We start from the raw sequence: 25,883 nt of genomic DNA on the forward strand, positions 1-25,883 counted from the left end.
TGATTTATTTTATGTATACTTCACATAGTAATCTATAACCTCTGGTATTATGAACAGCTTTGTTCTATTCTAGCCAAAGATATGGGGGGAAACACATTATTTCAGACTGTTTACCTGTCTGCTATAATTTGTATCCCCCCTCAAAATGGACAGATGAAACCTGATCATCAAATGATTTATTTTATGTATACTTCATATACTACTCTATAACCTCTGGGATTATGAACAGCTTTCTTCTCTTCTAGTCAAAGATATGGGGGGATACAAATCATGGCAGCCATGTAAACAGTCTGAAATAATGTGTTTCCCCCATATCTTTAGCTAGAAGAGAAGAAAGTTGTTCATAATCCCAGAGGTTACAGAGTACTATGTGAAATATACATAAAATAAATCATTTGATGATCAGGTTTCAGCTGTCCATTCTGAGGGGGGGGGATACAAATTATGGCAGACAGGTAAACAGTCTGAATAATGTGTTTCCCCCCATATCTTTGGCTAGAATAGAACAAAGCTGTTAATAATACCTAAGGCTAGAGTACTATGTGAAGTATACATAAAATAAATCATGAAACAATGCAATTGTTGTTAGTTTTATTATAGCAAGCGCACCACTGTTTCTCCGCCTCCGCGGCCATGGCCAGGGAAAACACTTTCTGTCGGGGATACTTACATTGGCACGACACCGTCCGTGTGTGGTTGTGGCTCCTCGTGGTAAGTCGGCGTTGTCCGCCCTCCTCTTTTCCTTCTACCTGCTGCTCATCCCTCCCAGCTAATTGTTACTATTTTGTGCCACAGTTTGAATCAGGCAGAAGCCGTGCAGTAACTCTGCTACCTGGTCTGCTGTGACGCTCTATGGGTGGTGTCCATATATGTCCATTATTGTCACGGTTCCCTGGACGACGGTTTTGTTTTGTTTTGTTTTGTTTTGTTTTGTTTTTATTATTTAGTTACGGATAACGCATACGCAGTCGGAGAAGTATAATGTGGCCTTTATACTTCTCCGACTGCGTATGCGTTATCCGTCTGCGTCACCACGGAGACGCCTCGAGCATTTATACTTCTGCGTCGTGGTGACGGACACTCGCTACAATTTCGGCCTGTCCTGAGGACCAATCGCAGCTCTTGCCGTCTCCGTTGTCCCTTGAATATTTTGTGCAGACGGAGACGACGCAGAGGCTCTTCGACAGTCTCTGCGTCGACTCAGAGTCTCTACGTAGCCTATGCAGAGCACTTTACGCAGAAGTATAAATTGGGCTTATCTCCTGGGGCGAAACTCCCCAGGTGGCGTTGTTGGTACAACATACCCCTCCGCCTTCATCTCGTCACACTTGGATCCAAAATGCAAGAGACAGGTGAGGCTTTATTGCTCCTCAAACAAATGGAATAACAATCCAAGTATTCAATGAACTGGTTTGTAACAAAAATAACAAAACAAACAAACATTATATACATAACTACATAATTCCAATTAAGGGGAGGTGTGTCAAGGTGGATGCAGTGCCAGCGCGACAGGAAGAGTGAGTGTTTACCAAAATAAAAAGGGAAGTGAACCTAAACCAACACCAAAATATGGCATGAACTAAAAATGTGACTTAAAACATAAACTAAAACACTGACTAATCAAAAAAACACTAACAGATCTGCCTCCTCGTGACAACATCCGTCCATCCATCCATTATCTAACGCTTTATCCTCTGCCGGAGGGTCATGGGGGGTGCCGTGCCCATCTCAGCTGACATCGGGCGACAGGCGGGGTACACCCTGGACAGTTCACCACTCATGTCAGACATGCTGATATATTATATACATATTCACTTATGTTGCGCAGTCTGATGGCAGTGGGAAGAAATGCACTGAACAAGCTTGGCAAGTAGCTCAGGCCGAGGAGGATGAGGAGTAGCAGCCATTTTTGATTTAACTAGACTATTAATCAATGCCAAGCACAAACCTGGAGGAGTAGCAGCCATTTTTAATACCAGACTATTAATCAAATCCAAGCTCAAATATGAAAAACTTAAGATTTTTCCCCAAAACGTCCCTCTCCTAACTGATCATTATTTACTCACATTTAATAGCACAATAATTAACTGCAATAACATCAAGAAAACATACCGCTACAGCCAGTGCCTGTCTGACAATAATATTAATACATTCAAAGAGACAGTGCAACCTTTATTTAACTCAGTGCCATATGTCAGTACATCTGAAGGTGCCTGTTGTCATTTCGGAGATAATGTTGTTGATAGAACAGCAGTCTCACTGCTTACGTCATTAGACCGTGTACCTTGGGAAGCAGCTGGGGGAACAAATGAACAATAATCTTTTTTGGCAAGAACAATACAACTAGGGATGCACCGATATGAAAATTGTTGACCAAAACCGAAAATCAGGAAACTCTTATTATACCTTTTATTATGCAAAGTCTGTACCATTGTTTTTTTGTTTTGTTTTGATCTAATTTTGTTGGCTGGGACTGTGTGTAATTACCTCACTAAAGTCAAGGCATTGCAATTATAGTATATCATATTAAGATTTTTTCTGCGCACCGCTCCTGCGCCTTACGCAGATGGGATCATTTCTCTACACGCAGTTTTATCCCCACATCCAAATAATGATCTTTATTACGAGGATCGAGTACAGTCGCAATGAAGTGCAGGGGTAGATCTTAGTAAAACATATTGACAGACTCTTAAGAGCGCACTTTTCATTGTTTTCACTCCGTGGTCTCAACCTTTGTGTAGAAGACACTCGGGATGCAACGGTACAGTTTCTCCACCGTTCCGTATGTATCACTGTTTTGTGGCCACGGTATCAGTACGGATTTGATATCTTAATATAAAACTACTCAGACTAGAAAAGGCAATATTACATTGTAAAAATTATTAAAAGCACAGATATAATCACACCACAAACTTTATTTAAAGAATAGTGCACTATAATACCGAATACCGTTGCATCCCTAGAAGACACTTTAATGCTGCAATTAAGGGAATAACAGACGCGTCAGATGAGCTGATGTCTTTAGTTAACTGCTCAAAGAGAGAGAATGTTCTCTGGTGTGAATTGAATATCGTGGGGAGTTCATAATCTGCGCTGTATGCAGCCAAGTTTTGCTTTTGCGCAAATAGACTTTCTTAGCATTTAATGGGTGATTTTCGTCCGTGTACTCACATCTTGTTGGAACCATTTTACTGGTGTTCCAAACTGATTTTGGACAGACTGGTATAAACAGTCACGTGCAGTTTTTGCATGCGTCATCACAACATCGTTTCAGTGGTTTTCTTTCGGTGATAAGAATCTTTTGGCTGCCTAATTTTCAGTGCTTCCCTAAATATAACATCTTTTTTGACAAGAATAATATAACTGTAATAATGACATATTTGATAGTGTGACTTTGGGTTCAATCGGCACCCCGAAAGCAGGGGCAGAGGGCAGTGGGTTTGTCAATGTCCATGTACACATGGTCTTCAATCTGACAGTCCATGATGCACTGGTGCAGGAAAATATACTGCTTCTGAAGAGAAATAAAGTAAAGAAAGAAAGAAATAAATAAAGTTACTTCATGAATCATTTTGTGGATGTGTTCAAAAACTTTTGTATTAAGATAGGTACATTTAAGAACCCTTGTTTCAGAGGACTAAGGTTATGTCTGAAAATTGAATTACTCAACCTTGTTTACAACATAACTGAGGAAACCAAACAGCTTGTAATACGACTCCTTTTACCTCCGTCTGCACCATGTGTGTTCGACTCTGTCTCATCTTGTGCACAACACCACAGACGCTCACTGCATTTTCTTGGCCGAGCTGCTGGAGCAGCACATCCAGGGCAATTAGGGTGCCTGTCCTCCCCACTCCAGCACTAACACAGAGAGAACACAGAAACGGTAGCTTATCATTATGACTGTAACATTACGGGTAGTAAGTCTACATATATTAGGGATTTTCCTTGAGTGTGCTTTGCAGCACAAGAGATAAATGCATCGGAAGAAAAATTAAAGGTCCTGTGAAATTTGAACATAAAGGGACACTGTGTAGTATTTATGGGTTTATATGACCCAAAATCCACTTTTTTATACATATTATGTGCTCCTGCATTGTCTAGTCGCTGTATAATATTCTTTGTTTCATTTTCGTAGTGTTTCAAAAAGTCATGTAAAATAACATGGTCGCGGGCCGCTACTGCATTGCCAAGACGCCATGTTTCTATGGGAGCCTGTATAGACAAACGCGAGAGAACAAATCAAGCGTCTCTTTACTTGTAGCGGAAGTCCCGCCTCCACTCTCTCTGCTTCGTCTGCTACGGCCGCGGTAGCTCGCCCTCTCCCTCGCCTCACGAACCTCATCTGCTGACACGGAGAAAGACGACGAGGACGACATTTGACCGGCTGAGGATACCGTAGCGCTCAGGGAAGGGAGGGGGTGAGCAGAGCAGCAGGTCTTTGTTGTAAATTTCAGCCTCTCCTCTAGATGGCACTATAAACTACTTACTTCACCTTTATGTATTAAAGCTCCCATAGAGGGGTCCTATCACACATATGTGAGTAATGGAGGTCTACTTACATACATTAACTTGTTTTTATGGTCAAAAACCTCCTAGTTGCTGCAAACCTGCCAAAATCTCTCCTCACTGAATCTCTTGTCAGCCGCACTGTTTCAGACCGAAATCTCATCCCAGAAGACGGACTGTGTTGTGATTGGCCAGGTAGGTGGAAGTGACGGAATAAGCACGTCAGTTCTCAGAAGCGCAGCTTCCCCTCTGGAACGGTAGATGCACTGCTACTCATAATCAAATGAATGTTTTAACAATGTTTTAAAATAGCTTCTTCACGACTCCCCGCCGCAGTCCCTTTTATGACTTTGACCCGGAGTCAGACCCAGAGTCAGAAGACACTGTCGCTCATGAAACACCTCCACAACGAACGTTATTCTTCTTCTGCGGTTCAATGTACGCAACCGGATGTACCCAGACTAGTGCCCGGAGCAGGAGGATCCGCTGTTCAGGAGACGGGATCCTTACGTCACAGGCTTTTCAACAAAACCCAGCATTCTCAGCAGTGGCTGAACTGTTTGTTTCCAAATGTTAGGGCTTCATAAATGAGCTAATGGCAGATACACCATCAAAAAAACAGTGTTAATTGGAACTTCCGGTCCAAGGGAGCGTTATCAACTTAAAAAAAAACTACTCACAGCAAGCTGCCACAGTCTCTCTCCTCCACACAATGCCCAAGTTACTTCTTATAGCCTCCCTAGCTCCACCCCTAATTGGTACTGGACCAGACCATTGCATGATAGTAAAAGTAGGTAAACTAAAACAGACAAAACTCAATAACCTTAATCCGGTAACAGAAACACATAAAATGTTACTAAGTAGATTATACTATGAAAATAAAATGAACTGAAGGAAAAACATAATTATAATGTCTGTCTTAGGCCACATCCAGAAGGAAACAACACAAAACATAAACAATCTTTCTCCGCCCACATTGAACCCCCTGAAATGACTCAAAACGCTGTCATACATCTGCCAGGACTGGAAGTTATATATGCTATAACTCAAAAAAAAAATTGCCATTAATCTTCTAATATGTGTTGTGATGAATTTTGGGAGAAATACGGCCTAATAATAATACAAAGTCAAGAGTCACTCCTTGTGACTCGCATGACCTTTTGGTTAGGTTAAAGTTCTTGTGCGTATTGGTTAATCCAAGCCTGGAGGTCACACCAGCTGTTTTTAATCGATGTAGCCTATTTGGTTGCCATTAATCGTCTGATATGTGATGAAATCGTGTGTTGTTTAATTTCAGGACAATTGCTGTAGGCCTGCTGACTATAATGTGATTTTTTTGAAATGAAAAAAAAAAAAAATAGTGGCCCTTCTTCGCAAAAGTCCAGCCTATTGAAAAATCCTGGCTACGCCACTGGGCCAGGGTCTCCTGGGTACCCACTGCCCTGCATGTTTTAGGTATTTCCCAGCTCCAACACACCAGCACCAGGATTGAGAAACTCTGCTCTAGGCTATAGGTAGAGTATGGGCAGGTGAACATGTAGGAAGGGACCTTTTCACAATGATGTGCATTTACATCTGATGTTTTCTGATAAATTGTAGTGTGTGTAACTTTTGAATATCTAATACAGTCAAACTGTTCACTCAAATGAGTTGAGTGAATGCTGAAAACAAATCTCTCTGTGTTTCTCAGTCTAGATGTGTTTCGATCTTGTTGCGCCTGGTAACAGTCCCATGCTGCACACGTGAAGTGTTTACTTTTATGTCAAGAAAGATGGAAAAAACAGCAACGTTGTGCCAGTAAAGCCAGACCACTGCAAACAGGTTGGAGTATGACTGAAAACACAGGGAGTCGCCCACATTAATACTGTGTTTTCATCAAGTGGAATGGTTCGTTTTGGTACAGTATGTGTTTTTTTTACTTTTCCATCAGGAATAGTACCAATATAAGCCCCTACCATTACAATTTTGGCACCCTTCCCTTGTATACTGAAATGGTTCAGTCAAGGTGGAGCTAGACTGGCTCCAGCATCAACAGCCAGCTGGTTGAGTGACAAAAAAAGTGACAAAAAAAATTAAAAAAGTGCTGCTGGATGTCCTCCATTGTTCTCCCTTGTGTTCGACGTCATCGTTCGTTGTCGTCTGTACAACGTCATGCCATTATCTCTCTGACATGGCCTTTGGGCACAGCTCGCACCCTGCCTACCTGATAAAGGTACAGTTCTCTGTCAAAAACGCAGGAACGATTCTACTGCTGAGAACACTTGGTCATTCAGCAGTTTGCTGGCATAAATGTTTCTCCACCCCTGCGCTGCTGCTGTACACACAGTTGCTCCCTCAGTCAGGTCTGATAGTATTCCATGATGGAGTATACACACTGTACACAGACAATTTTTTCTGTACCTGCTGTGAACCACAGTTGGTGATCCAGCCCCTTCTTTCTCCATGTGCCATCTCACCAGTCCTCTGAACTGGATCAGGGGGATAGTGCCCTCTGGGACTCCATGGTCAGGCCACGCTGTGAAGTGGAAGTGTTTCACTGTGCGCTCCTCTGAGGAGTCAATCTGTCAGCAAGATTCACACAGAGGAGTGTTAAAACCAAAAGCTAGATGTCCTCAGTTCAAACAAAAAGTATTTGAAAGATGTTCCATACATGTTTTACACTAAATTCCCTCAAGGTCCAGTAGGTTTCCTCTTCCTCAGATGTGACAGTGACCTGCACCCCTTTGTAAAAGTGAGGCTTGTTCTCTTGAGGCCAGTAAAGATCACACTTGGGCTAAGAAAAGGAAACATTGAAGGAAAATTAGATAGGAAATGACTATTTACAACAGTCTGCAGACAAACATGAGTCCAGTTTTGATGTTTGTTGTCGGCAATGGCTCCAGTGTCATCTGGAAAGTTTGAATTTGCACCTCTCTTTAAATCTTAAAACAAAACATACTTAGATGTTCCCGGAGACTCACCCGTCTTCCCTCGATGTAGTTGGTTACCATGACGATGCCTTTCACCCGTTGCTCCCAAATCATCCTCCAGAAATCATTGACAGTGGAGGGCAGAGGACCCTGAGTGGCGATGAACTCTTTCTTGCCGTTGTAGCCCTGAGACACAGACAGACCTTTCTAAAGAGGTGTAATATTGCAAAAACTTTACTTTGTTAAACAACAAAGTTTGTGTTTAAATGATATAGTCATCCAGTGATACCTACTGGAATGTAGTTAGCATTAATGTAGTCAGACAACCCCTTGGATGTATTCAGCTTCACCCGAGACCAATCATCTATGAAGAAACAGGTGAACATGGTTATGAGGAAATGCTTTAGTGATTCAGTGGACATGGAACACTGTCAGCGGTGTGGCAGAGCCAGACTTACACGGCAGGATGTCATCGAGGCGATTCTTTGTTTTGTTTCCAGGCAGGGTGGCGACTTTACGTTTCTGCTTTGTGCCAACAGGAGCAAGGCTCTGCATGGAAATGGCACGTCATTGAGACAGAGGTCAACATAAAAACCACATCAATACCTTACGATTTTATGATCTTACACAAAAACAAGAAGATTTTTAATGCACCTTATATTCTTCCGTGAAACTTTTGTTGTTATCTGCACTTAACTGGTGATAGTGGGCTGGAAACGCTGATACAGGTATAGGTCTGACAAAAATAAAACATAAAGAGTTAAAATATCATATCAATCATTCATTCATTCATTACCTGCCACTTAATCCTCCACATGAGAGCTGTAGGTCACTGAAGCCAATCCCAGCTGACACAGGGCAAAAAGTGGGGTACACCCTGGACAGGTCACCAGTTAATCACACGGCCAATATTTAGAGACAAACGACCATTCACTCCCAATAACCTCTGCATGTTTTTGGACTGTGGGAAGAAACTTGAGAACTCAGAGAAAATTATGATTACTTAACCTAGTTTTACTTAACCTGGTTCTTTGAGCAGATCGAGGTGTTTCACAATGGGATATCACCTTGGCATGACCAACAAGCAAAGCTCCAATGGCATAACGTCTGTTAGTGACAGACAGGTGAGCCCCCTTCATACTATCACAGCAGACCTGCCCCCTAAAATAATTTCAGACCGCCCTTTTTTGTGCCTATTGCAAGGAGCAACGTGTTTGTGAAAGACTCTGTTATATATAGTAAATGAGTAAGAACATCGTTAAACTACAACTAAATGTAGATTACACACTGACAGTCTGAATAATGTATAGCTCATTTATTTAAATTTTCATGTTTTGGTCAAATTATTTTATATGATTCCTATCTTCCTCTTCTTCATGTGAGACAGGTGGGCGGCGCCCTCTATTGATGGACTGCTACTGCACCATTATCAAAGAACAGAGGACTATGTTGAGCAACTCATCATTCTGTTTCTAACTTGGTGCTGTGTTTCACTATGAGTAGATATGGACCACACTGGGATCACGTTGGTCTGCAGAGCTGTCACTGGACAAAAAGTGTTAGGTCTCTGCTCCTCAGCAGAGGAGAATGGAGGTGGGTGAAATGCCAGCAACTCCACTGTGGGACACCTGTATGCTGACTCCACCACCTTAGGCACAAAAGCTGCCTTGGACTGTAAGCAAACCTTGGAGAGTCCTGGAAAACAGGAGGGCCTGAAGGTCACTCACATGCTTTGCCATAGTCAGGGTCAAAAGCAGAATTGTTTTCAGTGATACAAACTTCATCTCCACTGCCTTCAAAGGGTCAAAGGGATACCGAGAGAGGGAATAACCTTTACTTTAACCACCAGTTCTTGCAGAAAACACCTCAAGTCCACAGCTGAACACTGAAAAAGGAGTCTAGACTGACACCATTCCTCAAAAACCCACCATTTACTGCAATACAAAGCAAGTCCTGATTCCTCCTCTCATGGGCCAGGCCCAGAGTGTTTTACGTGGTGAGGATGGTATTTCTCCCCATGCTCCTGGATCAGGAGGTCTCTGCATATGGGAAGAGGCCACATGTCGTCTGCCAGCATCTGATTATTTCTGCAACTCAGTGTTTGGACGGCCATCTTGGCATCACTAGTGTGACAGACAGCTTTTGCTCCCTCTCCCTGGCTTGGGTGGGGGAATCAGACTGACAGTAGGAATTGTGTGGGAGCAGCGGTGCCTCCTTGATGGTTGACATCGTCTACCAGAGTTGTCTGTCTTCACTAGAACATGACAACTTTGAAGAAATTGCAGGAAATGTTTCTGAGTGAGAAATACTGCCCAGAACTCCAACACGTTTATGTGATTCTGGGCTATTTCTGGACTCCACGAGCCAGGAGGGGACAAGAGGCTTGTCTCAGGCAGAGATCAAATTATTCTGGTTTCTCTCATCCTCTCTAAAGTTGGGCCAAACAGACCGTTGGTAGGGTTGTAAGTGGTGTCCATCATGTCTGCCTTCTCTGCATCACTCAGACTTGGTCCATCACAGGATCAACAAACAGAGACAAATAACCATTCACTCTAACATTCACACCTATGGTCAATCTAGATGAACCTATTAACCTGTACATGTTTGTAGACTGCACACACAGGGAGAACATGCATACTCATATTCATGCATGCAAGCGTGATTATAGGTTTATTTACTTGTAACTTCTATGGACTCCTTTAGATCCACCAAGGAATTTCTTGTTTCTGTTGTGGGGAAAGAAGTGAAGATGTAAACGGCCAGGTTCCATTACTGATAGATGTTGAAGCTGCAGTGTTGCAGTGGAGGTACCTACCCGACTAAATGTGGTCTTTTATAAATAATGATGAGCACCAGTAATACCAGGATACAGAAAAGCAGCACACCGAGCGTTGCTCCTGCAATGACTCCTGCCGGGATTCAAATGTGAGCTCAGTATATTCTCAAAACAACAGTACCTTTATTTTTTTCACTAATAGGAATTTTGTGATGAAAGAAAAATTTTTAAAAGTTGAAAATAAGTATTTTTGACTTAACCCCTTGGATCGGTAGCACATGAAAAAACAACGGGATCAGAGCGCCTCACAGTCCCAGACAGTGACACTAAAGATACAGCGTATGTTCGGGCAGGAAGGAATCCCTGTATTTTTGCATGCTGCTCCCCATTTTCAGGAAATGTGTGAGTTTGCCCAGACACATTCACCTCCACTGCAGTCCACAAGCCACGAGGTTTATTCCACACAATGTTGATAGAATAGCCAGCATCCCAGTACTCACAGTGAGCACTTAAAGTTGGAGGAACTGATTGGAAACAAGTGGAAAAATGTATATACTGTCGCAAAAAAACACACAAACAACTCATGCTGCATGAATGAATTACATGCATCTGCACTGTGCAATAAACTTATAATGCAACATTTCAGATTGGCCTTTTATTGCGGCCAGCCTAAGGTCCTCCTGTGCAATAGTCATGCTCTCTAACCAGCATCTTGATATGCCACACCTGTGAGGTGGGATGGATTATCTCAGCAAAGGAGAAGTGCTCACTAACACAGATTTTGACAGATGTGTGAACATTATTTGAGAGAAATTGTGATTTTGTGTCTGTATTTTGGGTCTAAAATGTTTTAGACCTTTGAGTTCAGCTCATGAAAAATTGGAGCAAAAACTAATGTGTTGCATTCATATTTTTGTATTTCATCAGGAACTCTGAAGAGAGGTACTTCTCACTTTGTGTGTAACAATGCCAGGTGTTATTTTTGAACATGTTACTATATATAGTTCATCAACTTTTTCTCTTATTTCTCGCTGTCCCAATTGTTACTGGACATGTTTTTATGGGTGTCCCTGTGTATAAGGGTGTGTCTCCCACATTAACCACTTCCCTTTCTGCTGTGATATGCCAGGAAAGATCCTTCATGTTTTGTGCTGTAGTTTCCTTATTTATATATTTTATGTTTGCTTGTCATATGTACATGTTTAGGGGCTCCTCCTCTATCTGTCTTATTTTGTTTTTCCGTAAAACAAGTTCCTTTGTTGTGTAAGTCACACATTTGCAGTTGTACTTACGGATCGTCAGGTTGTGGCGACACTGTTCAAAGGATGTAGAATCTTTTTTGTACACGAGACACACTTCGTACGTTGCACCAGGGTAAAGGCCAGTGAAGGACACGTTGCTACCTCCAGGACTGACCAAATGGGTTTGGTTATAAGAGGCTGTGGCATCTGAGAATAAACCTTGAACTGTCCCTTGGATCGATGTGTCAGTCACGTGCCAGAACCCATTTGCACAGTCTATGGCTGAAATGAATGAGAACAAACCGTTAGTGTACACAAATGGTAAATGGATAGTTGTTTACTTCCACTTGTGATTGTATGAGGTATTGACAGAGGTGGTCGAAAAGTAGTCATCTGAAAATCTACTCAAGTAGAAGTAAAAAGTAGTCCATTTGAAATGTACTTTAAGTAAAAGTTACTGTTACTTTGCGTTGGGTGTGAGGGTAGAAATATGACAAGGGTTTAGAAATACCAAATTATTTTGGAGCTCACGCGCCCGGCGCGACACAGGATATTACGTCACTTTTGTTCACGCGCCAGTGCTGGTGCTAATCACATCATCATTGGTCTGGTTCTGCTGAATATTTTCCCCCTGTAGGTCTTCATTGTGCTGTAGGTCTGTAGGTCTTCATTTTTATTTTTACTCAGTAACGGATAGGATTTATAAAGTAACTAAGTACAATACTTGAGTCAATACATACTCAAGTAAAATCCAAAATTCTGATTTTAAATTGTACTTGTACAATTGTACTAAAATACACAAAAAAAAGTATTCAATACAGTAACTTGAGTAAATGTATTCAGTTACTTTCCACCTCTGGGTATTGACACAGAGTCTCAACAAATAAGATCTACGCCTGCCTAAACTCTGACATTTTGTAATCTTAAAATCTTGTCTCAAGAATATATTTAGCACTTAATCTCATTGTTACACAGGCCTTTCAGAGAGGAAAAGTCCACAGGGATCAACCAAAAGCTGCTGCTCTTCTACTGCCTCATTTTCAAGTTAGTGTCCCTATAGTATATCTGAACAAAGGATTTGGAACACCTGTCTTTGTGTAGAATTGCTGATTTTTTTTGCGGGTAAGTGAGTGATTTACAAACTTCATTATCCAGTCAGAAAAATCTGACTGATTGTTTTTTTTTTCTTTATGATTCTCACTTTCTCTGGGTCAACACAATGGATCACCTGCTTTTTCATTGATCCACATATTTGATTTAGCAGTGTCCCCCATGTTCAGTGCTACTCCAGCCCTTGAGCTGTTGGGATTCAAACTGGCGACCCAACAGTTACAAGCCAAGTTCCTTTGCCAATAGGCCATGGGCAGCCCGACCAATAGCCAGATATAGTGGTCAAAATATGCTTAAATTACTGAAGTAGTCATAGATTGGTGAGCTTTTAGTTGGTTCCTCTGAGTCAAACGTCTGTGTCTCATGTTTGGACATCAGATGTCAGGTGTCAGTACATCATACAAAAAGAGTTTGTATGGAGTTTTTAGAGAGTAGGTCTGCATATACCTGTTACTGTGAAGTCTTTATGAGCAGTGCTGTTGAGGCCGAAGAACATTGTGGTCACACTGAAGGGATACTCTGTCCCAGGGTTTAGAGATGTGATTGAAGAGGACACATCTGAAGAATTGCCTGGGCTTACAATCTTATCAAGGCCATTAATCTGAAGCAAGTAGCTCCAGTCTTTATTCACAACACCCCACTTCAGAGTCACCCTGGTCACTGAACGTTCAGTGACTGTGACCAAAGACACTGCTGGAGGAACTGATGAAAAAAGAAAAAAAAGACACCTCAAAACCTTTTTTACATGTGATATACAGAATAAAATGGACAGTGAAATGTTGAATTAATTTCAGTTACTTAAAGTAACACAATGTAGGATTTGAAATCTCTCAGGTTTTTCCCCACAGTTGGTTAACCATATTGTTTATATTACATATTTCTCATTGTATGCACATTGTGTGCAGCCCTGCACGCTTTTGAGGGAGACGGAAATGAGACTTGCCCACACAAGGTTCCCATTTTTCTTTTTTCCAAATTATTGCTGTCTGGCTGTACACTGAGAGGTTGAATGCTGCCCTCCACAGTTCAAAGTCCTGAATCATACTTATTCAAGACTGAAGTGCAGTTTATCATCTGAGACTTAAGCTGACCTCTGCACTTTCACTGATGGAAATTGATTGCTGCACTTTTATTTTTTTATTATTATATTGGTTTAGTTATTTATTTCTGCTGGTCCTGAGTGACAATTTTCATTCATTTATGATTAATGACAATAAAGTGAACCTTGATCCTGTACTTTTGTCTTTTTGTCTTCCTTCCATTTGCACAGCATGTCCACGTGGGCACCATAAGGATTATATTCTATCTGACAATATGGGTCTGAAGCAGGTTTGACCTGCATAATTTGCCCACATTGTGCCCACATAGTACCCAGGTAGCATGGAAAGGGTTGAAGTGGGCAAACACAGATGGGGCCATCATGAAAACCATGGACAAACCCACAAGGAACCCATATTGTCAGCCTCAGTACAATCCTTATGGGGTCCACATGGACATGCTGGCTGGGGAGCTGAGAGGGAAGGATTTTATTTCCTTTTCATGGTATATGTGTGTGTTTTTTTATAAGGATTGATTGTGTTAACATGTGCCATCCTTTATAAAAACATACCTGACATAAAACCCATGTAAAAGCATCTTACCTGTGGCTGCAGTGAGGGTTATTCCAATGCTTGTGATGTTTTCAGACACAGCGAAGAGACTGAAGACATATTTAGTTCCATTGCGCAGATCCGAGATTGTCTGTGTCATATATTCATTTCCATCTGGTGCAGTGACGTTTATCTCTCCTCCACTGTACACTAGTTTATATCTGGAGAACTGTTGCACTGTTTTCCACTGCAGAGTTACACTGGTCTCAGTCGGTCCCACTGATTTAAACTCCTTTGCGTTTAGATGGGCTGGGATTAAAGAAATAAAAGAATTGCACAACTATTATCAAGAATATGTTCCTCATCCCTACCCCTCTGTTGTCCGTGGTCACATGTAGGTGTGTCCTGATTCCTGATGAGGTAGAGAGGTAAGGTGAAGTGTGACGGTTAACTGGTCCTTCTAAACATTTTACAGGAGCGCACTTCAAACAGGGCACACACAGTAGCATTGCAGCTAGCACTGTTGCCTTGCAGCAAGAAGAGACAGATTTGTGACCCAGTCTGAAGAAGGGGCCTTTCCACTGTATATGGATGTTCCCCAGTGAGTGGGTTTTGTCCAGGTTCTCCCATTTCTCACACAGTCCAAGAAACGTTCAGAGGTTAATGTGTTTAGTGGAAATTGATTGTAGGAGTGAATGTGAGAGTGAGAGTGATTGGTTGTCACACGGATGGACTGGTGACCTGTCCAGAATGTACTTTTGCCCTGTGTCAGCTGGCTTAGCCCACTATGTGTGGGGTATGAGTGGGTGCGTGATGGAGTGTTGGATCTTTGGTAAAAATCTGTTGTGTCTGCTGGCGTGATCATGTCCCACAGAGATGTGATACCAAACATTTAGTGTTTTAATAACGTGTAGATCAGTGACATGCAGTCACGGGAGGCTCTTCATATTGCCAATATAATATATGTTTGATGATACATGTACTACACATGCTGATGTTCCACGTCTAATATAAATGAATGTGTGTGACCTATTAAGTCTTGATTGGCCGTAAAAAACACAGGGTGAGGCAGAAAGTACAGTGCCATACTGATAGGGGGCAGTGCTGAGCCCCATAGGCACAATCGATAACAGGGGCACATCACTGCACGCTCTTCTTCTATGCAGTGATGTGCACCAGTCAACAGTTACAGAGATATCCTTGGAGAATGATTAGGCGATTGGACTTACAATATATAGACCTATAAAGGTAAGACCATACACGATTTTCAATTTTAAATAAATAAAAAAAAGAGAGATCAGCCAAATAAATATAATTTGACCATATATTAAGAAATATTATTTTGCTTTTCTTGCTATCATATTGTTGAACAGTATGGAATTGATTAAAACATAATTAAAGGCTTTTAAAACAACTAAATGTTTCAATTTGTGCATCTGACGAGTGCCTTCCCACTCATGAACCTCACCGCACGTCACTGCGGTAGATGAAACTTAAACATTTTAACCACTGTTCAGTTATCCTGCGTACTGCAGCTTTAACATTTGAAATGAGACATAGTCACAGAGTAAAATCATCTTACCAGTGGCTGCAGTGAGGTTAACTCCACTGCTCCTGATGTTTTCAAACACAGTGAAGAGTCTGAAGACATATTTAGTTCCATTGCTCAGATCCGAGATTGTTTGTGTCACATGGTCATTTTCCTCTGTTGCAGTGACGTTTATCTCTCGTCCACTGAACACTAGAGTATAACTGAGGATGTTTCCCACTTTTTTCCACTGCAGAGTTATACTGGTGTCAGTTTGTCCCACTGATTTAAACTCCTGTGCGTTTGGAGGAACTGAAATGTAAAAAGGCATGGAGAAGAGAAGGAGACACAGATATTTCATTATAATGGACTGTTTGAATTGTTTTCACTGATAAAAAAAAAGTTCCAACTTAATTTATATATTTAATCACAGTCAAAAATAGAGTGAGCGGTTTCTACCAGTTCCTGGGTGTTGTTGTGAGCCTGTCAGAGTAAAAGCATCTTACCAGTGGCTGCAGCGAGGTTTATTCCACTGCTCCTGATGTTTTCAAACACAGTGAAGAGACTGAAGTCATATTTAGTTCCACTGATGAGACCTGAGATTGTTTGTGTCACATGGTCATTTTCCTCTGTTGCAGTGACGTTTATCTCTCGTCCACTGAACACTAGAGTATAACTGAGGATGTTTCCCACTTTTTTCCACTGCAGAGTTACACTGGTCTCAGTTTGTACCACTGATTTAAACTCCTCTGCATTCCGGGGGGCTGAAATTATTCCATAAGAAAGAAAGTGTTATTACAAAATGTTGATGTTAAAATCAACACGTATGCAGTATTTTATGTACTGTTTTCCTGAATTAAAAGACAATATCATGAAGTTATCAGCAAAGAGGCTGCATACACACAGCACTGTCTCCTTTTGACTGAACCTCATATAACCACACTTAAAATACCTGAACTGTCACTTTAAGTCCTAATGTAGAAATACAGACAATGAGTAGAAACTATATATTTTTAAAAAGCATATTATATTATATTACATACATAAAATATTGTTTGATCCTCTTGTTTAAGCGTAGAGTAATGCTAAAATGATTTTATTAATTATCTTTGTGTTAATGCACAAAGCATGACATTTGCCACACTTTATTATTGTGATATTTTAAAATGTGTGTAATACACTGTATACAAGAACAAGTTGTGTTCTTCATCTTAAGAACAAATAAATCAGGTTTTTTTTTTCATGAGCACATTAAATGGTGTATTCAGTGTTATTTTTGCTTCAAGACATAGTCACAGAGTAAAAGCATCTTACCAGTGGCTGCAGCGAGGTTTACTCCACTGCTCTTATGGTTTTCAAACACAGTGAAGAGACTGAAGTCAAAATTGGTTCCACTGATGAGACCTGAGATTGTTTGTGTCACATGGTCATTTTCCTCTGATGCGATGAGGGTTATCTCTATTCCACTGTACACTAGAGTATAACTGAGGATGTTTCCCACTTTTTTCCACTGCAGAGTTATACTGGTCTCAGTTTGTTCCACTGATTTAAACTCCTCTGTGTTTAGAGGGACTGAAATGTAAAAAGACACAGAGAAGGAGACACAGACATGTCACTATAAATGGACTATAAAGGGTCCAACTTAATTGAATGATTTAATCACAGTCAAAAATATAGAGTGAGCAGTTTCTAGTTCCTGGGTGTTGTTGTGAGCCTGTCAGAGTAAAAGCATCTTACCAGTGGCTGCAGCGAGGTTTACTCCACTGCTCCTGATGTTTTCAAACACAGTGAAGAGACTGAAGTCATATTTAGTTCCACTGATGAGACCTGAGAGTGTTTGTGTCACATATACAGTTCCGTCTGCAGTGACGTTTATCTCTCGTCCACTGTACACTAGAGTATAACTGAGGATGTTTACCACTTTTTCCCACTGCAGAGTTACACTGCTCTCAGTCTGTTCCACTGATTTAAACTCCTGTGCGTTTAGGGGGGCTGGGATTAAAAACATAAGAGAAAATAATTTGAGGTTAAAATCATGTCCACAGTTTGCTTTATTTTATTACAAAGGGGTGACACAAACAAACAGCACTCTCAGTCTGAACCTCACACTTAGTGAGGTGAACAATAACTGCCACTTTCTGCGCTGATGTAGAAGTAAAGACACTGACGAGAAATTATTTGAACTTTTGGGAATCTGTGATCTGCAGAGATGAAGAACTGTTAAAAACATTTTGGAAGCAGCTGAAAAATATTCCCATTGGCTTTAGATTAAGAGTGGTGATCAGTGTAGAAATGAGCTCCAAGGACATCATGGAGACTGATGATCAGACCTCAAACACCCAATGACCCCGGGTCCATCACTGACAATGTGTCCAGGTTGCACATGCAGCAAGGTGTATCACATAACTTATTACATACATTCAAAGATGTTTGATTATCTTGCAAATGAAACTTATTAAAAATAATATGACACTGTATTAATTAAAGAGAAAGTGCAGTTACAAATAACAATTTATACACATCAGCATCACACATTGACACATGTGACCCTAGTGAAATCTGCATGTCCCTTTTATCAAAATCTACAAATATATGCAGTGAATGTCCGTGAAGCGGAGCAGGAACAGAGGGAGAGCTATGAGGGGCCGTGTAGGCCATAATTCCTTTTTTTTACCTCTCACATACACAATTTTACCTCTCACATTCACAATTTTACCTCTCACATGAAATTGTTTTACCTCTCACATACTCTCTTTTACTTTTCACATACAATTGTTTTACCTCTCACATGTAATGTGTAAACATTTAATGTGAGCGGTAAAACAATTTAATGTGAGCGGTAAAAACATTTAATTTGTGAGGTAAAAATCTGTACGGGAAGACACTGACAACATAACGTAAGATGTGTGGTGAGTTCAAGGACAACTGGAAACTCGGAATTTGAATTTGCTCAACTGTTCATTTTGGTTTTAACAAGTCTGTTATGCCCTGCGTGAGTAGCGGCCCTGGATGACCAAGCATGACTCATTATGTGTATGTTTGTTAAAAGTGCAGTGACTGTCGTCTCCTCATCCTTTTTTCATCCTTCATTTTTAAACTATATACCATTTTTTTAAATACACCTTTTATATAAACAAACACATACACCATAGCCCCTCCACACTTTCAGGTGCTGTCACAGAAATTGCATTTTAAATCCAGGTGTTAAGGAGGCCTGTGTCTGTCTTTACTAATCTGATGAGAAGACACAGATGTAATCCCAAAATTATTAGCATCTAATTAACCCGTAGAAGAAACTATTCTCCAGTGATCCATCCTGCCTACTGTAGCTTTAAATTTGAAATATAGTCAGAGTAAAAACATCTTACCAGTGGCTGCAGTGAGGTTTACTCCACTGCTTTGGATGTTTTCAGACATAGTGAAGAGATCGAAGTCATATTTAGTTCCACTGATGAGAGCTGAGATTGTATGTGTCACATATTCATTTCCGGCTGATGCAGTGACCCTTATCTCTCGTCCACTGAACTTAAGAATATAGCTGAGGATGTTTCCCACTTTTTTCCACTGCAGAGTTATACTGGTCTCAGTTTGTCCCACTGATTTAAACTCCTCTGCGTTTGGAGGAACTGGGATTAAAAAATAAGAGAGAAAAATGTGATGTTAAAATCATGTGCACAGGTTGCTGTATTTTATCATAAAGGGGCGACACAAAAACACAGTCTGAACCTCACACTTAAACAACATGAACGGTCACTACTGAACGACACTGAGTAGAATGTATTTAAAAAGTATAATATAAAAAATACTACACACATTATAAGATGTTCAAAAGTCTTACTTGTAGGGATATCAACTTATGTTCCTACAACATGTCTGAACTTGTTAGTTGAAAATGAGTTTTGCTTTCATTCTGAGGTCCTAGCCTGACGTCTACTTTTGTGTTTTAATGTATAGTAGCCATGATTCAAAAAAGTGAAGTAGGTATTGACCAACAGCAGTTACACAGGTCTGCACTGACAGCACAAAGTTAAAACATGTCCTCAGCTGACACTTACGTGCTGTTGTTTGTGCTGCGTTGAAGCCAGTGACGCCCTAAACACAAAGGATTAAAGGTGACGAAAACAGGGAAAGACCATACATTGGGTAATTGGGTCGCTTACTCATTTTGTAACAGGGAAGTGAAAAATGGTAAATTCCTCTCATTTCTATAGTAGTAACTACGTAATAGCTTATTAATAACAATGGAAAAATAGAAGGACGTATTTCATCTCCTTCTGCACTTGGATCCACCTTTGCACCCTCACCCTCTGTCAGTCCTCTGTTCCTTTCTTGTGGATTTCTTTCCAAGATGACTTCTATGGAGCTTATTCCTCCTTTGTAAGTCACTTTGGATAAAAGTGTCTGCTTGTAATGTAAATGTTAATAAAATGCTAATAACCTAATTTGATTCACAAGCTTTTTCTGTGAATATCACACTGATAGTTGTCTAGTAATTCTTAAATTACGCGGCTTTTACTTTAGAAGTTAATTTAATGTAGCATTACTGTAATGTTGTTGCAATATTACTTTATTATTATTATTATTATAAGTAGTAGTAATAGTAGTAGTAGTTGTAGTAGTATAGTTATAATTATTATTATTATTTCTACTTCGCCATTTCAGAGTTAAATTGTCTTGAGGAAATCGCACACACACAAACTATCAGATCACAGAGGTGAGTAAAGGAAAATCTTACCCAGAGAGAGAGAGTCAGGAAGACACAGAGCACCCACAGGTCTGAGGTGAACGATAAAGGCCTCATCACAGTGTTGACTGATTAAACTCCTCACATACAGTATCATGAACTGGTAAACTCTGTTCTATTTGCGGCTGTGCCTCCTGTGTGTTGACAGAAACAACACTTAAGTTCTGCAAAAATTCCTCCAAACCCCGGGCAAGATGTAGTCCACTGGTGGCTTTATTCCACTGGTGTTGACTTTTAATTCTTTTGTTTCCTCCTTTCATAACCTCTGCACTCTTCTTATATTGTGGCAAGTGACTAAGTAAATGGTTGCTATGTCTTTAGGCCTCGAACAAGCACAGAAACCTTTGTCCTGCATGTTACTTCCTTATGACTGGCCTTATCATATCATATCATATCATATCATATCATATCATATCATATCATATTAATAATAATATATATTGTATTATATAGCTCAGGTCAAGGAGGAGTAGCAGCCATTTTGTTTTATACCAGACTATTAATTAACCCCAAGCTCAAACCTGGATATTTATCTTTTGAAAGCCTTATTCTCACTTTCTCAGCCTCGTTGGAAAACGCAAAATACAATTCTTATGTGAGCTAGTACTAAAGACAGATACAATTGTAATTGTAGGGGATTTCAACATCCATGTCAACAGTGAATTAATTTAAGAAAATAAGAACAATTACAATTACAGGTTATATATATATTTATATATATATATATATATATACATATATAATTCAGCTAACTACTGAGCAGAAGGTCAAAATTTGTTTTCAATGTCTGATGAAGGACTTCATTTCCTGTTTACATACAAGTCTTTGGTTTGTCTATTTTGTTGTTAAATGCCTACAGGAAAAGCACTTAATGCTGGTGTTAAAAGTACGGTCACTGTCGAGGCATTTCAAGGCAGAACTGTTTCCTAATTTTGTGGCTTCGACAGTTTGACCAGAGCGAACATGTAGCGCTGTTTATTTTTTGTTTATTTTGTTTGTGTGTTTGTAATTTTGCTAGTGCACTTCCTCTTCCTTCTTCTATCTCTGTTGTGTGTGGTGCACAACACTGTGAAAAATAACATCACATACATTTGCTTACACACATACACGTCCCTGGGCCTTTATGAGGATCCTGTGAGCCCAGCCATCATCCTCCATCAATTTCAAATTTTAGAAATAAAAGACAACCAGTCTCCTCCCCGAATCCATGTTTTTGTTTGTTTAATTGATTGGGTGTTTTTTATTTTATTTTACTCAATTTACACTTCTGTTTCAATACTATTCACCTATTATTTATGACCGGAATTCAATTATCTTGCTTAAATGTAAAATACAGTCTGCAGTACCCCTGTCACAAACATGTCATGTGTCACTCCAGACAGTAGATGGCAGTCGAGCTAAGTTTCTGAACAAATAAACGAGCAAAGTAGTTCAGTGGTGGGTGTAAAGAAGAAGATAAAGCTGTTATCGGCCACAGTGGTGGCTAGTAAGTGTGGAGTAACGTTACTTTACGGCGAAGGTGAGCGACGACACGTCTAAGATAACTTTGACATATATTTATTCGTTTTATTGAACCGGGGCCAGTTTCCGTCTGATAACTGGCTTCATGTTTAGTTGGTGCCAACTCGGCTGACGTTAGCTAACAAAGAGGCAGTCAGATTAGCATCAGCATCTGTTTGTTTTGCTATAGTTCTCGCTGTTCTGTGGCGTTGGTTCCATACGTGGTGTGTTACAAAAGGCTTCGCTATAAGGAAGAGCACTGGGGCACATGGTTTAATTACATTTCCAGCTTTTAGTATAGTAAACAATACATAGTTCTACACCGTGGGTCTTCATTACCTGGATGCAGGTAACATAGTAGACCATTTAAATCGGGTGCATGTGTACTTTAATTCAGCGTGCATATGTTAGCAGGACGTTTGAGTTTCGCTGGATATTCGTTTTCAAAAGACATTTTCTCAATCAACAAATAGATATTTTCTCATTCTGATTGCTGTAGTAGTTGCCAATGGTAGGCGGCGACTTACTACAGGTGAAGTTTTGTTGATATCTGCCATTATTGTGAAACAGTATGAAATAAAATATTTTTAAAAAATAACCAAAAATCAACATAAATATATTTTCTCATTCTGATTGCTGTAGTAGTTGCCAAGCGACTTTCGGTGAAACAGGGTGGGAATAATTCTGAAAAACACACCAAATGCATCGTCAACAAGTCATTTTTTTATTACAGAGTATTTTAGAATAATAATATGTATAATAATTGCTTTCATACTGTTTCACAATAATGGCACATATCAACAAAACTGCTCCTGTAGTAAGTAGCCACCTACCATTGGCAACTACTACAGCAATCAGAATGGGAAAATGCCTATTTGTTGATTTTTGGTGATTTTTTAAATATTTAATTTCATACTGTTTCAACATAATGGCAAATATCAACAAAACTTCACCTGTAGTAAGTAGCTGTCAACCATTGGCAACTACTACAGCAATCAGCGTTAAATTGAATGGGAAATGGCTATTTATTGATTGAGAAAATGTCTTTCGCAAACGAATATCCAGCGAATATCGAACGCCCTGCTAACTTATGCACGCTCTTTAAGCGTAACTTTTTTGTCTTCAGCCTAAGAGACACTTCAGTAACCAAAAGGTGACTGGGAATGTGTGCGGTGAACCGTGTTTTTGAGTTGCTTTAAGTGCTAGTGTGAACTTCGCTCACTACAAGACAACCCAGTACATCCACTGTCTGCACAACATATGACAACACTCTGGGTAATGTTTCACAGAAGCTAAACACAGGTTGCATAAATGCAAAAAGACCAACCACAGGGGTGTAATTAGCTCTCTGTCTGCACAGGACAGTGTTCAGTAGTATGTTGGCTGTGGAAAGAACAGGTAAGAAAGATTTCTCTGACTCTGTTTCGCCTTTTTGAAGTGAAGTGACTGGCACTGTTGTTGCATGAGGTACATCAATTAATCAGTCAGGCCAAATCATGCCGATTTTTGCTTTTTTTCATCATCCGATGATTACTTATTTATCTAAGATTGCAGAAGTTCTCAGAAACATGCATAAATGCTGCTGAATTTGTTTGTCATCCAAAAGTTTATTTGACAAAGTATTTTTTTTAATGACCTGTCTGATGTACTTGGGTGTAGTTTGAACACCGTACTGAAGTGCAGACTCAAAATACGGATAGACACACAGTATTGTTCATTCATTATTTATAGTGCAGCAACTAACAATTTTATTCTCAGTTAATCGTTTGTTTGGTCCATAATATGTTGAAACATTTTGCTTTGTGTTTCTTTTCTCACATCAAATTAATTGTTTTTATTGATTTCTTTGTCAAAATGCTAAAACAATGAAGGAGCTTGTTTTAATTGTTAAAAAATCCCATAAATTGATGACTCAATCATAATAGTTGACGATTCCTTTACTAATGGATTAACAATGCACTAACTGATTCCTAATTATTAAACAAAAGTTTATCTGGCAAGTAAATGGACAGAAATATCACTCTGAGTCATAGAAAAACCGTGCTGGTTGACCTCTTGTTTTTGTTTTAATATCAATCTCAGTGATTTCTTTGTTTTCAGAAATGCAGTCTGTGGTTAAACAAAACCTCCACTCGGAGAGCGAGACAGACATCAACAAACTCATCAACCTGAAACTCAATGCATCCTATACCTACCTTGCTCTGGTACACATTTTATTGACATCATTTCTGATTTTCAGATATTCTTTTCCACATAATTATTTAAATTTGAGATCCCCATTTTTTTCAACTCTTTTAGGGGATGTACTTTGACAGGGACGACGTTGCTCTACCAAAGTTCTCCAGTTTTTTCCTGGAGCTCTCAGTGAAAGAGAGGAAACAAGCTGAGAAGCTGCTGGAATATCAGAACATGAGAGGAGGCCGTATTTTGCTCCAGACTATTGGTGTAAGTCCAATGTTAAATTCCAGAAAACATTTCAGAGCATTATTGGTGTACTTCCATTCAAATCTATACTTTGTGTTTTAGAAACCAAGTCGAGAGGATTGGAAGGGTGGTCTCGATGCCATGTCCTTTTCTCTGGACCACCAGAAGTCCCTCAACACCTGTGTCCTTGACGTGCACCGCAGAGCTGATGTCAACACTGACCCTCATGTACGTGCTATGAATCATTCAGTAACCACAACTTGTTCTAGGCCTGCTGTGAATATGGCAAACAAGCTACATTGTTGCAAAGAGCTGTGTTGAACAGTGTATCATCATTTGTTGAATATTCAAATATTCAAAACTCCAGCGCATGATAACTAGTGAAAGTAACGCAGTATCACACTGTGTTGAGCTAACGAGGGCAGCTACAAGATGCATTCAAAGACCCTGATCAATGTTGTCACTTCTGTGGGAACTATAGCGTGTTGGGCAGCAAGATGCATTCAACAAATGGTAGAAATATTTAAGAAAGAAAAGATATTGAAGAAATATTTATTTTCATAAATGCAATCAGTAATTTAGCATTAGTTTTGTATCTTTTTAAATATATTTGATTGCAAATAGTCATAGTAATTGGTCAACTTTTTATAATCAAGCAAATCATCAACTTGCTCCTGATTGTGTTTTACCTCTTGTAGCTGTGTGACTTCCTTGAGCAGCACTTCCTGGAGGACAGCCATGACACCATTAAGAAGCTGGGCGACTACATTGGAAGCCTGACTCGCTTGACTGCGTCTGACACACAGGGACAGATGGGAGAATACCTCTTTGACAAACACACCCTGTAAAGGTCACAGCAGCACTGTGTCCTATGTTTCCTACAACACAACACTCTAGACCAAACTTCACTATTCTACCAGTGGCAAAAGAGAAGTTAAAAGCAAAGTAACAAAATATACCTCTTTTTCTTAATAAATACATTAAGTAACTAACTATTTTAATAAGCTAAACAATTCAGGTCAGTTTTATGTGTTGTACATTCCATCATGTCAGAGGTTTTAAAGACAAAAAATGTGGATGATTATGGTGCTTTCAAATAAACTGATACTGATGCTGATGCCTTGTTTTTGTTTTTCTCCTAAGTCATATTTTATACTGTTGAACAGGCAGACACCTGATGTGCTATGCATTCTGTACCTGTTACATGTTAAAGTACATCTGCACCTATAGAACACTGTAAAGATAACAGTGGGACTTTGCTTCCACGTCGTGTGTGATATTAAGAACTGCATGTACTTTTTGTTTTCGTGTCAATGTGTCACTTGCAACACCCTCACATTTTTATTGTCGTTATATTAACTACCACAGGTTTACTGTACTTTTGGTGCAAACTGCAAATACAACCACCGTGAATGTTGGTAGGGTGAATAACATTTTCTGAAATTGGGTGTCGCCGGAATCCCAAGTTTTTAAACCCCAGTATTTCTGCTAATCTTCCTTTAAAGGTTATATCTGTTCCCTAAGATTTGTAACTGGGTTATACTGCATTGCTA

At 39.9% G+C, this 25,883-nt stretch overlaps 2 protein-coding genes across 3 annotated transcripts; one reads left to right on the forward strand and one right to left on the reverse strand.

Annotated features, from left to right (window-relative positions):
* Nucleotides 1-3,400: 3,400 nt before the first annotated feature.
* On the reverse strand, nucleotides 3,401-19,079 carry LOC310938791 (receptor-type tyrosine-protein phosphatase H-like; the record flags this gene model as incomplete). Its single annotated transcript, XM_083903410.1, has 15 exons — nucleotides 3,401-3,514; nucleotides 3,726-3,861; nucleotides 6,910-7,070; nucleotides 7,169-7,282; nucleotides 7,470-7,604; nucleotides 7,712-7,782; nucleotides 7,877-7,967; nucleotides 10,504-10,718; nucleotides 11,487-11,717; nucleotides 12,993-13,247; nucleotides 14,186-14,443; nucleotides 15,717-15,974; nucleotides 16,169-16,426; nucleotides 16,977-17,234; nucleotides 19,031-19,079. The coding sequence occupies 15 exons, from the start codon at nucleotides 19,077-19,079 to the stop codon at nucleotides 3,401-3,403; spliced, it is 2,604 nt and encodes an 867-aa protein (XP_083759536.1).
* Nucleotides 19,080-21,880: 2,801 nt separating this feature from the next.
* Nucleotides 21,881-25,342, forward strand: LOC310939429 (ferritin, middle subunit). Of its 2 annotated transcripts, XM_083904183.1 has the most exons (6): nucleotides 23,157-23,181; nucleotides 23,272-23,304; nucleotides 24,007-24,110; nucleotides 24,205-24,351; nucleotides 24,433-24,558; nucleotides 25,029-25,342. In XM_083904183.1, exons 2-6 carry the CDS (start codon nucleotides 23,283-23,285, stop codon nucleotides 25,176-25,178), a joined length of 549 nt encoding a protein of 182 aa, XP_083760309.1. In that variant the 5' UTR covers nucleotides 23,157-23,181; nucleotides 23,272-23,282; the 3' UTR covers nucleotides 25,179-25,342. The 2 variants fall into 2 exon arrangements, with proteins under 2 accessions (XP_083760310.1, XP_083760309.1); XM_083904184.1 differs by lacking the exons at nucleotides 23,157-23,181; nucleotides 23,272-23,304 and adding an exon at nucleotides 21,881-21,925.
* The last annotated feature ends 541 nt before the right edge of the window (nucleotides 25,343-25,883 follow it).

This window comes from Microchirus variegatus (assembly GCF_963457635.1).
Source record: "Microchirus variegatus genome assembly, chromosome: 17".
In the NCBI taxonomy this organism is placed as follows: domain Eukaryota; kingdom Metazoa; phylum Chordata; class Actinopteri; order Pleuronectiformes; family Soleidae; genus Microchirus; species Microchirus variegatus.

Excerpts from the sequence above, each read along its gene's own strand:
- LOC310939429 (XM_083904183.1), top strand. The coding sequence starts at position 23,283 with ATGTTGGCTGTGGAAAGAACAG. Across the intron at positions 23,305-24,006 it reads GTTGGCTGTGGAAAGAACAG|AAATGCAGTCTGTGGTTAAA; the intron begins GTAAGAAAGATT and ends CTTTGTTTTCAG. Across the intron at positions 24,111-24,204 it reads CCTATACCTACCTTGCTCTG|GGGATGTACTTTGACAGGGA; the intron begins GTACACATTTTA and ends CAACTCTTTTAG.